Raw genomic sequence first — 12486 nt, forward strand, 5'->3', positions numbered from 1 at the left:
GCCTTAGGGCAGGGACAGTCTCTTTGTTCACCTACACGGGGGATCCCGTCCCTGAGCAGGTCTCCTAGGTGCGACAGTAACAAACAAATGGCAGTTCAGCAGCAGACCACGCCAGTTTCCATGCTGACCACGCCTGTTGTGGAACTGGCTTTCTACAGCGCACAGGGACGTGGTTTGTACAGTGGCTGCACAAAGCCCTGGGCCCTTCTGTCAATAGGTTTTCAAAACTCGAAAGTAGCTTTTCCTTTCAAAAGCCCTGGGGAGTTGCCCAGGGACAAGCTGCCCTGGTCAGTCATGCAGTGGGCTCCTGAGTTAGACCCTGGAAGGGGAGGGGCAGGATGGATCAGTTCTGGCCTCTACACTCACCCAATAGCCACCTGCTTTGGTCTGAGCCCTCATCAGACTCCCAACAATCCCCCAAGGCCTCCAGCACTAGTGGCCTTGGCCCCCGGCGCTGTGATGCAGCAGGGAGGGGGGAGTGTTGACCTGGGAACGTTGCAGGGGAGTTTCAATGGGAGACCTGAGAGCCTGTCACCTGAGCCGGGGGGGGGGGGGGGGGGGGGGGTAACACCTCTGCCCAGGAATGTGGACAAAGGCTGCAGGAGGGAGCCTGCTGGGGGGGGTTTAGTTTCAGTTTGGGGCTGGGTGGTGGAACGCAGGGAACCCCAGGGCTGGGGTCTAAGCTCCCTGCTCCCCCAGGACTTGACTTGTACCCACAAGCTCTGTTTGAGACTGTGTTCCTATTGTTCAATAAACCTTCTGTTTTACTGGCTGGCTGAGAGTCTCAGTGAATCCCAGGAAGAGGGGTGCAGGGCCTGGACTCCCCCACACTCCATGACAGGCACAGCCTCCCAATGCCCTGCTCCCAGGCTGCCCGCCTCAAGGGCAAGACCTCGCTGCTTTTATGCAGCTCCCCTTACGGACGCCAGACATGGAAGCCTGCCTCTCTCTGCAGGGCAGAAGGATCATGTGAGCAAAGAAAGGGGAGTTTTTCTGCCACTGGTAAGATAGAGAATCAACAGGACTAATCAACTGTACATTTTATTGACATCAGTGCATTCCCAGAGCAGTGCATTAACCAGGGAAGTGGCCACTGGAGTAACAGACTTACTGGAGCCATTAAGAGGGGCACATGGCTAAAGACTGATCGGGCCGCTATCCCCTGACAGTGTGTTACAGTGGCTAGTCACGTTCAGAAATCAACCTGGAGCTGGTGGGGGAGCTGAGCCCGGGAGAAAGCATCTAGTGTTTGCAAAAAGAAAAGGAGTACTTGTGGCACCTTAGAGACTAACCAATTTATTTGAGCATGAGCTTTCGTGAGCTACAGCTCCCTTCATCGGATGCATCCGATGAAGGGAGCTGTAGCTCATGAAAGCTCATGCTCAAATAAATTGGTTAGTCTCTAAGGTGCCACAAGTCCTCCTTTTCTTTTTGCGAATACAGACTAACACGGCTGTTACAAACACTAGATGACAGGTTTCAGAGTGACAGTGCCCAGGGGTCTGCTAAGGTGTGTCGCTGGGCCAGGTGGGAGAGGGCACTTTAAAGGAGTCTAGCAGGAGCTAGCCCCTCCCGCTCCCACAGTAAGGCAGCCCACAGAGCAGGTAACAAAGTCCATTTGGTTTTTATTTCTAACCCAAATATTGCAAATATACAGAAAAATCCCAGTACAAAGTCATTCCCCAGCCCTGACTTCTCTCTCACCAACAGAAGTTGGGCCGATAAAAGACCCCCTCCCCTCCATGTCTCTCTAGTATAAAGTTATACCCCAGCCAGGTTTGTTTACAGAACACTCCACACACCTTCATCCCGTCCCGTGTGCCTTTCCTGGACCTGGACCCCGAGATACTCTCCATGGGAGGGCAGGGGCTCTGGCTTCAGTTACATGGGGACATAGCACAGGCTGGCTACCTGGCACAGCATCCCTGTGTTGATCTGCCCTACAGCCACGCTGGTAAACCAAGGGTACTGGGGCAGCATTGGGTTTAATGCCACACAACAGCAGCATCCCCAGGGAAGTGCTCTGGCAGCAACCATTCAGCAGGGACAGAGCTGCAGCATTATCAGTGCGCTTTGCTCAGGGAGAGGAAGGCTGCTGTTGCATGACACAGCGAGGCCACTGGCACGTGGGAAATGCACCATCGCCCACCAGAAAAATGTAATTTGTCTCTCCCCAGGGCTGCCTTCACCCCGTTGGAGCACGAGCTTCCTGGGGGGCAGGTGCTCTCCGCGCCAATGTACCACGTGCGTAATGAACATCAAGGCTGATGGGTTTGGGGGCAGGAAATAGGGCAGGGGGTGTGCAAAAGAGAACCACAGTGTTTACCAACTTCCTCGACAGCCTGTAGATGAGAATGCTCCTTCAGAACAGGCTGGTCTCAAGAGCATGAGAATTCGTAGCCAGAATTTTACATTCATGCAGCCGACCAGCTCAATCCCCAAATGCTCTGCTTCCGTTTCCCCTCGAAGGCTGGCACCTGGAGCACTAAGAGCCATGGCCATCTGATTCTGCCCCAGATGTCTGAGCTGAGACAGTCTGCTGGAGACTCCTAGAGACACAGCAGCCACCTCTCATTTATTCTTCAGCCTTTGTTCCCAGCTGGCGAGGAACGTGGACCCGGAGCTTCTCCTGGAGCTTTGGCCAGCTGCGGCTATTTGGCTGCTAGTCAAATTCTAAAGGAAAAAGCTCCCCAAAAACTCATTCTTTAAAAAGAAATTTTGCTAAACCAAGTCTGGGAGCCAGAAACTCTCCAGGCAAACAGGCTAAGCTACTTCTTTCCTATTCTACACGACCGGACGGATACGGGTGGACGAGGCTAGAGTTGGGCAATGTGTTGCCCAGGAAAATGCACCCAGATCTGCCTTCACCACCGAGCAGCCTCTCTCTTAGCCAGAAAGCATCCGATCCCTTACAATAGGCTACTCCAAAACATAGCACAGCTTCGGAGAGCTGCCTTCCAGCTGTACCCAGGGAAACAGCGCTTTCTAGTGGCCACAGGAATGGCATGGCTCTGCTTGTAAGTTTTTAAAGGAAAGCCCCAGGGTAACAAGAGTTCGGTAGCTTAGAGCCAGATTTCTGTGAAGGTATTTAAGGGCTGCTCCACTCCTTGTTGCAACACCTAACTGGCTTAGGAGCCTAAGTCCTATTGTCTTTCAGTGAAACTCAGGAGCCTAAGAGTACATCTACACTGCAGAGTAAGCCCAGGGTTCGAATTCAGGCTCAAGTTTAACCCCCCTTTCGTCTACACACAAATCATGCTAACCCAGGGTTTGGACCCAGGATCCCACAGGGGTGGAGGATTTGAGCCCAAGTCAAGCTGGGACCCAGGGTTCAAACCCTATTGCTTTGCAGTATAGACACAGCCCCCCTGGGCTCACGCTCCGGGAGTCTGCCTAAAGCACCCACTATCCTGCGGGCCAAATTTCTTTTGTCCCCTGGACAGTCATGTTTTCCCACACTGCACCACGAACACAGAGCTCCAGTGGCCACGGTTAAGGAAGGAACTAGGAAGCCTGGGATGAGGGTGGCTGGACTCAGGCCTGCATACTGCAGTAGATGCTGGAGCTCAGGCTGGGACCCAGGGTTCAAGACTTCTGACCCTGGGGTTACAAATGAGTGTAGACACTCCAGCCCTACGTCTGCCAGACAGACCCCAAGCTCCCTTGAAAACATTATGCTCCTAAGTCAGCTGGTGCTGCAACGCTGAGCAGAGCAACGCCTAAGGCCCTGCCAAGGCTGGGACTTAGCAACAAGAAGAGTTGCAATAAATGGGTTTAACATGGCCAAGAAGAGCGAAGTCGAGGGGAAGCTACTAATGGGACAGGGACCTGGACAATTCTAGACAAGCCCTGGCTCAGTTCAAATAAGCCAAGTCTGAAAAATACCAGTCCTTGAGACTCCTGTCTCCTGCGGGCCTGGGGTCGAATGGTGCTCCTTGCATCTTGGCCTATGCTGGTGCCTAACAATGCACCGGATGAATGGCAGCCCACTGGGACCCAGCCCTGGAGAACAAACACCAGGCATATCTGTCAGACTGTTCTATACATTCACTTTTTATCACCCAGCCCTCCAAGTGCAAAGGCCAACCAGACACCCCCTCCGCAATCAGCGGGGCAGCATCTATTGCAGAGGACAACTGGACGTTTAACAAGGGACATGGACACATTGCACAGTGTACTCGGCCGAGTGGAAATGCACCTAGAGCAGCAGCTTACAGTTTGTCAGGCGACATCACACCCAAACGCGGTACCGCTGGGAAGGGCAGGGCACTGAAGATCCTGTTTGTAATTGCCAGAGTGCCTGCGAGCCACCGCCAGGCCTGGCCACATCAACAGCAGCTCTAGGAGCTACCGAACAACTGGTCTCCTATCGCTTTGGGGGGGGATGGGACAGGTAGATGTTCGAAAAATAGGAGCCTCTCTCTTCCGCCCCCCTTAAACGAAGCCCTGGGGCTCTTCGCCACAGCACTGACATTTCAGCGCACAGATCCACCTGGAACACGCTTCCCACCACCCTGAAAAATACACCAGCAAGCAGGAGATTTATTCCTACCAAGTTTTCTGCTGCACTTATTCCTAGAACTGAAAACAACCCCTTTCCCTCCCCTGCTGCTACCGCCGGTGTTTGCAGACACAGTGCTTTCCCAGTTCAGTGCTTTGGTTCCACAAGGGCCAGTCACAGCAGTTACTCCTGGGGCGGAGATGAACTCAACTTTACGCGCTGCGTTGGTTTCATCCAATCACTTCTCTGATGAAGAAATCCAAGGCACCCGCCCCCCTCGTTTTGGCACGTGGCCCTGCGGGGTGCTGGCTCAGCGACATGCTGTCCTGGCGGGAATCCCGAGGCCTGCCCACGCTAGGTGAAGTGGTGGTGGTAGGCCAGTGCCGGCAGCAGCTTTGCCCAGGCCACGCCGAGGCAGAGATGAGCCCCGAGGGGTGACGCTGGAGTTAAGAGCCTTCTCTCTGCAGCAGGGTGAATTGCACCTTTGTAATGGTTAGTGCTTAGGGAAATGCTGGTTTCACCTTCCTATTTAGTCTTCCTTAAAAACCAAAAAGCTGGAAAGAAATCTCATTACAATAAAGACAAATTAAGCCCGCCCCGCCCGCCCCCACCGGCTCTGGACAGTCTCAAGGGAAGCGGCCGGAGCACGGAGCTCCTCGGAAAGGGACCCAGGCAGCCAGCGCGGAGAAGCATGGGCTGGAGGCAGTTGCTGTTCTGCAGATCCGTGGTGGTGTCCAAACCCACTTGTCCCAGTGCCAGCGAGCAGCGGCGTACCCCTACTCCAGGAGGTCCTGAGGAGAGAACACGAGAGCTCAGCCCTCAGGGCAGACAGCGCCAGAGCCTCCCCCATCTCAGCCTGATCCCAGCCCAGGACCACTCCCCTCCTGCCCTGGGAACGGGAGAGAATGGGACACCCCGCCTGCTGCCGTCCCCTCATGCTCAGGAAGCCACAAGGCCACTGGGAACACAGCACTGTGTGAAGGTCTCAGCCTGTGTGATAGCTTGGATGGTGGGCGAAGCCACCAGGACAGACATCCTGTTATCGACAGGATGGGCACCACTGCAGTGCAAGGTTCTCACATGCGCCATGTGGCTTCCTGGGCCAGAGGGCTAAGGACCTGGGGGTGGGGGCAGTGTCCACTGTCCCGCTGCGCTATTCTCTCAGAAAGACCACCTAGGAACAGGACTGGGACGGACTCATTTCATGCAGGCCATTCAGCCCACATGGGGGTGGCTTTCAGAGACACTTGTGAACTAGCCCCGCTGCATCGAGGCCGAGTGGGAGACCCAAGATCAAGTATTCTTCAAGCCACTGAAGACATTCCAGCCCACCAGCTGCCCCATTCAGAACTCACTGCCCTGCCCACCCCAAGGGCTCCTTTGGCTGGAGCTGCTCCCCGGCCTAGCTCAGGGCCTTCATTCTGCAAGCAGGCCAACCCCAGCAGTTCAGCCCTGACCAGCCTGGCCTCCTGAAGCCTGGGGATGACACAGAGGGAGGAGGTTCTCCAGCGGCAGCCCTACGTTCCCTTTGCTGGTGGCTGTGGGCTTCAGGACTGCTCAGACAAAGGGGCATTTCATATGGTCCCGACATTCAGCCCCCCGCTGCACGGGAGCAGCATCCATTTTTAACCCCATCCCAGCTCAAGCCCTGCTTCCCCAGGACACCGAGGACGTGCCGTGCTCAAGCGCTGCTCTCTGCTACATCTGCATCACCCGCCAATCACCTACCTCATCAGAATCGTCGTGGTAGCCCCCTTTATTTGCAGGGCTGGCTGCCTCCAGAGCATCAACCCCTTCCACCCCATTCGCCTCTGCATGCTGCTGCAGGACGGAATAGCGATGGACCAGGAACCTGGGGGTGGAGCAGACACGGGGGTCAGGGACACGCCAGGCTGTCTTTCGGCACCTCTGGCATGTCAAACAGCAAGACCTTCTAATGCCCTAGGAGCTTGGGAAGGACGGCAGCCAGCACTGGGGGAAGACTTCCAGGCCTTTACGATGCCCCGTACTCTGCAGTGGAATGGGTAGTGACTGCAGACAGGACACAGGAGCTGCTTACCACTAATGATCTTCGCTTAACTGAAGCTGGTAGATGTCAGATATGCCTACGCTGCAGTCTGCAGTACAACCACTAGCAACATGAGCAGGAGCCCGGGATCTCTGACAGCCTGCCCGGAGCCTGTGCCACCGGACGACACTGCTGCTTTTGGCCAGGGTGCTGCACTCACACTTTGGATTGCAGCACGGCCGAACCTGCTGAGGGGGCAAAAAACCCAACTGGCTTCAAGACTGAGCTGGATAAGTTTATGGAGGAGATGGTGCGATGAGATGGCCTGCAATGGCATGTGGCCCATCAGTCACTGGGCTGGTGAGATGGGGGAGAGCTCTGAATTACTACAGAGAATTACTTCCCAGGTATCTGGCTGGTGGGTCTTGCCCACATGCTCAGGGTCTAAGTAATCACCAGATTTGGGGTTGGGAGGGAATTTTTCCCCAGCTCAGATTGGCAGAGACCATAGGGTTTTTCCGCCTTCCTCTGCAGCTTGGGGCACGGGTCACTTGCAGGTTTAAACTAGTGTCAATGGTGGATTCTCTGCAACTCACAGTCTTTAAAGCATGATTTGAGCACATCAGTCACTCAGCAAGGTTTAGGGGTCTGTTACAGGAGTGGGTGGGTGAGTGAGGTTGTGTGGCCTGTGACATGCAGGAAGTCAGACTAGATGATCACGATGGTCCCTTCTGGCCTTAAAATCTATGAGATGTGTAATATTTCACACAGAACAACTGCATGTGAAACCCCTCCCAAACCTCACCTGCCCCCACAGACGTATTTCTTAATGATCAGGACTCCAGCTATGATGGTGAGCAGCATCACGCCCACAGCAGCCAGGATTACGGGAGCGGAGCTGGACGCAGCAGACTGCAGAGAAAGAGAAAAGCTTTACTACATTCACAACATGTGAAACTTAAACCAAGACTGCTCCAGTACCTGGCGTTTGTACAAGAACCTTGCAGCCCCAAGGATCCCAAAGCATTTCACAGCCTGGTATTGGCTGGCTCCCCACATGATTTGCTATCACCTACCAGCTGGCTGGGAGTCAACAAGTTGCTTGTGCATTTCCTCTTCAGGTCTGTCACCTCACGGCTCGGACTCTTCCCACCGCTACATTTGTCTCCCGGGATCTTACGGTACCTGGAATGTCAGGGAAGAAAGCACCTGCAGGACCTGATGATCAGGAGGGAGCTTCCCAGGCCAGCTCAGAGATTGCCCGGCCATTCCTGGAGACATCAACCCCACCCCGGGAGGGGCAGAAAGTGTGCAGAGCAACGTGGTTTCCTAGCCAGGATCAAAAACTGCACCCAGACCTGCTGGGGGATCTCCAGCCCTAACCTGCCAGGGGGCCAGAGGAACAGCCTCCTGAAGCTAGGCAGGCTCCCCTGAGGTCTGGCTCCATGACCGACTGCCCACACAAACAGCACAGGGCCAGCAGCAGGGGCATCCGTATCCACATCCATTCTGTGTGCCCAGCGCTGGCCTCCAAGGACCAGAAGGGCAGTTTCCCACTCGAATATGCTACAGCAGCACTTGTTCCAAAGCCCTGGGGCCAGGCTGGGAAGTACCATCGTTGCCCAGAGCAGGAATTGGTGACACAGCCTGGCACAGAACCCAGGTCCTCCTAATTCCCACCCTGTAGCCCTACACACTGGGAGTACAGTGCCATGGTAGCACCAAGATTTATCTCCCTGCTCCCAGGAGTCCCTGACACACTGCTGCTGCTTCTGCCCCTATCTAGGGCTAGTGGTTGCTGAGCGACCCTGTTAAAAAGCCACTTTACCCTCCAGTTGTCAGCAGCTCCTGCCTGCCATAGAGACAGAACTCCAGGTCGTGGCCCTTCAGCTCCGGCTGCTCCACACAGACAGACTGGTTTTCAGGGCGGAAATAGCCAAAATCGCTGCAGCGCAAGGACAAAAAGCAGAGACGGGCATGAGTGACACACTGAGCGATGGCTCGGGGGGCCCTTCACCTAGCCGGCTAGAGCGTTAACACAGGCAGTCCTGGAGCACCTGCAGTGGACTCTTCTAGCCAAGTGGATACAGGCTGTGCCAGGCCTGCGGGTCAGCTCTTGGCGCTCCCACATGCACCACAGGAAAGTCAGTGTCTGGTTAGGGGCCCCCACCCCCTAGTTATAGCACGGCACCATGTATGGTGCATTCTGAGTGGGTTTGCCTTCACCAGGCACTGGAGTGGGATCCCTACTCACTAGGTGATGCTCTGAGACAAACCCTACAGGCCGACCGGGCTAGATGATCCACACGAGTGGGTCCCGCGCAAAGGCAGCTCCTACGCCACCACCGGAGTCCCAGACGAGCACGCCCCCTGATGCAGTGCCACGCTAGTAACCTTAGCAGAGCAGATGTCACCCCTCGCCATGCAAGCGAGTGAGCCTTTGCTCGCCATACCAGAGGTAGTCCTCCAGCGTGCACGGGCAGACAGATGGCTGCTTGATCATCACGTAATCCCGGCCATTCTGACAGACAGATGACTTGCGGAGACGCAGGTACTGCTCCTTATAGCCCAGAACGCAGCCATCAGTGCGGCTGCCGGGCTCGCTGGAGTGAGCCAGCCAGATAGTATAGTCCTCCTCCTCACCTACGAGAGGGGAAAGGTGATCAGACTCCGGGCACAAGATGATGTAACTGAGAAGACAGGAACTGACCCTAGGCAACAGCTGCCAACCCCAGAGCTACGGGTCACAGGGCTGAAAGCAAGAAGAGGAGTGTGGCCATTCCAGCCCATCCTCCTACAGAGTCGGGCACAATGAAGCAGGACAGTCTGCCCACCCGCAGGAAAGGCAGTGATGGGTAATACCTGGGGGCACTGGCAGGGCCATGAAGGGGAAGAGATTTTACACCACCTGCTCTAGCCAGCATCAACCACATTCCTTTCCGTCAACACTAAAATCTGCCCTGAAAAACCCTAGCAACATCCGCAGGGTTTTGACTGCCTGGTGAAGTCATTTGCTGTCAGTGGACCTCGGGATACTGGAAGGGACCCCTGGTTCCCAAGTAGCCTACAGGGGTTAGGTGAGCCTACCCCTCATCTCACTGGGGAGCTACAGGACAGTGCATGAGATTAACTCCAGGAATCCCCGATTTCTATCCTGGCTATGTTGGCCGTGGGTGTGTCACTCCCCATCTCAGAGGAGCCGTGCGATCTAGCACATTGGGAAGATTCAGAGCTCTGCACCGAGCACAGGAGACTCCTCTCATTTATACAACCCTCAGGACAGCCAAGGGTCCAAGCTGTTACCATGGCAGCGTCGAGCCGAGGCTCCCAATGGGGCCGCGCAGCACCACTGCATCCTGTTTTACCGAGTGTCTGGGCCTTGCCCAAGGTCACACCATGACTTGCCCACTCGCCTGCTCTAACCGCTAGCAAGAGGCAGGCACATTAGAACAAAGGCCCTACACCCCCATGTTCTCCACACCAGGCTGACACCCAAGGCGGGGCCCAGCTGTGGTCGGGTGTCGGGAGCGAAGGCCTGTACTGAGGAGGGCAGCAGAGAGGAGGGTGAACAGCAAGTTCCGTTGCAGGCAGCCCCTGCATTCTCCGCACTAACCGCGCCACGGAGTGCTTGGGATGAAGCTCGAGGCGCTAGCCACCGGCAACGGGGGCTTTTGGCCCCCTGGAGAGGGTGGGAGTTTGGGCGGGTGGGTTAGCACACTGCCTCAGTGTTCCTGCAGCGACCAGCAGTGCAATGGTTAAGGACAATACTTCCAGCAGTCAGCTGTAGGTTCCAGCGCTCGCACCCAGAGCGAGTCTCATGGCTGTTTGCAGACTCTGCAGCATTTCACGCTCTGTTCACGGGTTTCACCACAGAGAAGCCACAGAAACAACACTCTAAATCACCGCTCTGTGCAGGAGTGCAGTGCTCCAGCGAGGGAGTCACAGCATAGGCACTACCCCACCTGTAGCAGCAGCCTAGGGCGGGGCTGCTCAAGGAGCTTTCTAGCGATCTACAAACCAAAAGGGACATCCAGAAAACGGAGGGAGAGGCATGTCACTAAGGAGTAGACATGGGAATAGCAAGAGCATAGGGTCAAAATCAGCAAAACCCAGGCAAGGAAGAAGTTAAAACTGGCAAGAAATGTTAGACACAACAAGGACGGTTCTACAAATACGTCAGACTAAAAAGATCAGTCGGGGATAGCGTGATCCCCGCTGCTCAGTGGAGCTGGTAACGGATTATAAGAAAGCAGAGCTGCTCATTGCCTACTTTGCTTCAGTCTTCTCACAAAAACCAGCCTGTGGCCGAGGACTACCGAAGTTATCCCAGAGAGTAAAGGGGAAGGGACGCAGATCGGGATAAGTAAGGAACATGTCAGATCTTCTGACTAATCTGAATGAATTCAAGTCCACAGGGCCAGATGCTATTCACCTGTATCTGTAAACTCCTGGATGACAGGAGAGGTCCCGGAAGACTGGTGAAGGGCCAACTGGTGCCCGTCTTTAAAAAGGGGGGAAAGAAGGAGCTGGGGAACTTTAGACCAGTTGGCCTGACTTCGATACCTGGGAAGCTGGTAGAGCCGCATAGAAAACATTCCATTTCCAGCCACCTGGAGGATGAGGGTGATCACCAGCAGCCAGCCTGGGTTTACCAGGAACAAACCGGCCAAACCAGCTTGATTCCTTCTTTGACGGGGTAACTGGTTTGGCGGATGGGGGAAATGCGGTGGACGTAATATACCTGGACTTCACCGAGGCTTCTGACACGTCCTACATGACATTCTGAGAGGTAAGCTAGAGAAATGTGGGCTTGACGGAATTACCATTAAGTGGATACATAATTGGTTAAAAGAACCGCAAACAAAGAGTCACTAGTAATGGAATGAAGTCAGATTGGACGGAGGTCTCAAGTGGGGTTCCACAGGGGTCTGTTCTGGGTCCAGTGTTGTTTAACATCTTTTTATTAATGACCTAGATGTAGGAATAGATCAAGTTTGCAGATAACACAAAGCTGGCCAGGAGGATGCGGGGGGGGGTTGCAAACTCTTTGGAGGATAGAACCAAAATTCAGAGGGATCATGGTAAATTGGAAGACTGGGCTATGGACAACAAAATGAAATTCAACAAAGACAATTGTGAGGTGCTACACTTAGGGAAGAAAAACCAAATGCACAGATACAGAATGGGGGCTATCCGGCTTGGCAGCAGCACTGCTGAGAAGGATCTGGGAGCTGTGGTGGATCACAACCTCAGCATGAGTCAGAAATGTGATGCTCTTGCAAAAAAAAAAAAAAAAAAAAAGCAAATGCAATTTTAGGTTGCATTAACAGAGGCACGGCATGCAAGTCATGGGAGGCGACAATACCGCTCTACTCAGCGCTGGTTTGGCCTCAGCTGGAGTACGGTGTCCAATTTTGGTCATCAATGTCTAGCAAGGATGTAGAGAAACTGGAAAGGATTCAGAGGCGAGTGACAAAGATGATCAGAGGGATGGAACACAAGCCATATGAGAAAAGGCTGAAGGAACTGGGTATGTTTAGTTTGGAAAAGAGGAGATTAAGGGGGGACATGATAGCAGTATTCAGATATTTGGAAGGCAGCCATAAAAAAGACGGGGAAAAGTCGTTCTCTCTTGCCACAGAGGGCAGGACAAGAGGCGAAGGGGTCAAACCACAGCACAGCAGATGTAGATTAAACCTCAGGAAAACCTTCCTAACTGTAAGAAGAGCAGGACAATGGGACAGACGCCTAGGAAGCTTGTGGAAGCTCCTTCACTGGAGGTTTTCAAAAGCAGGCTGGAGCTGTGTGTCTGGGATGGGTTAGACCAGGGGTGGGCAAACTTTTTGGCCCGAGGGCCACATCTGGGTATGGAAATTGTATGGCGGGCCATGAATGCTCATGAAATTGGGGGTTGGGATGCGGGAGGGGGTGAGGGCTCCGGCTGGGGGTCCAGAAGGGGGATCAGGGCTGGGGCCAG

At 54.5% G+C, this 12486-nt stretch overlaps 1 protein-coding gene across 1 annotated transcript in view; it reads right to left on the bottom strand.

Annotated features, from left to right (window-relative positions):
• Positions 1-1451: 1451 nt before the first annotated feature.
• Positions 1452-12486, bottom strand: part of SORT1 (sortilin 1) — a 37351-nt gene continuing 26316 nt past the window's right edge. Inside the window, exons 15-20 of the mRNA XM_074935849.1 lie at positions 8963-9152; positions 8338-8454; positions 7586-7694; positions 7315-7421; positions 6230-6353; positions 1452-5292 (exon numbers count right to left, since the gene is read on the bottom strand). Of these exons, the coding sequence (XP_074791950.1) occupies positions 5278-5292; positions 6230-6353; positions 7315-7421; positions 7586-7694; positions 8338-8454; positions 8963-9152 (662 nt within the window). The 3' untranslated portion in view covers positions 1452-5277. The remainder of the gene's footprint in view (positions 5293-6229; positions 6354-7314; positions 7422-7585; positions 7695-8337; positions 8455-8962; positions 9153-12486) is intronic.

Source organism: Natator depressus, chromosome 21 (assembly GCF_965152275.1).
Source record: "Natator depressus isolate rNatDep1 chromosome 21, rNatDep2.hap1, whole genome shotgun sequence".
NCBI classification, from domain to species: Eukaryota; Metazoa; Chordata; order Testudines; family Cheloniidae; genus Natator; species Natator depressus.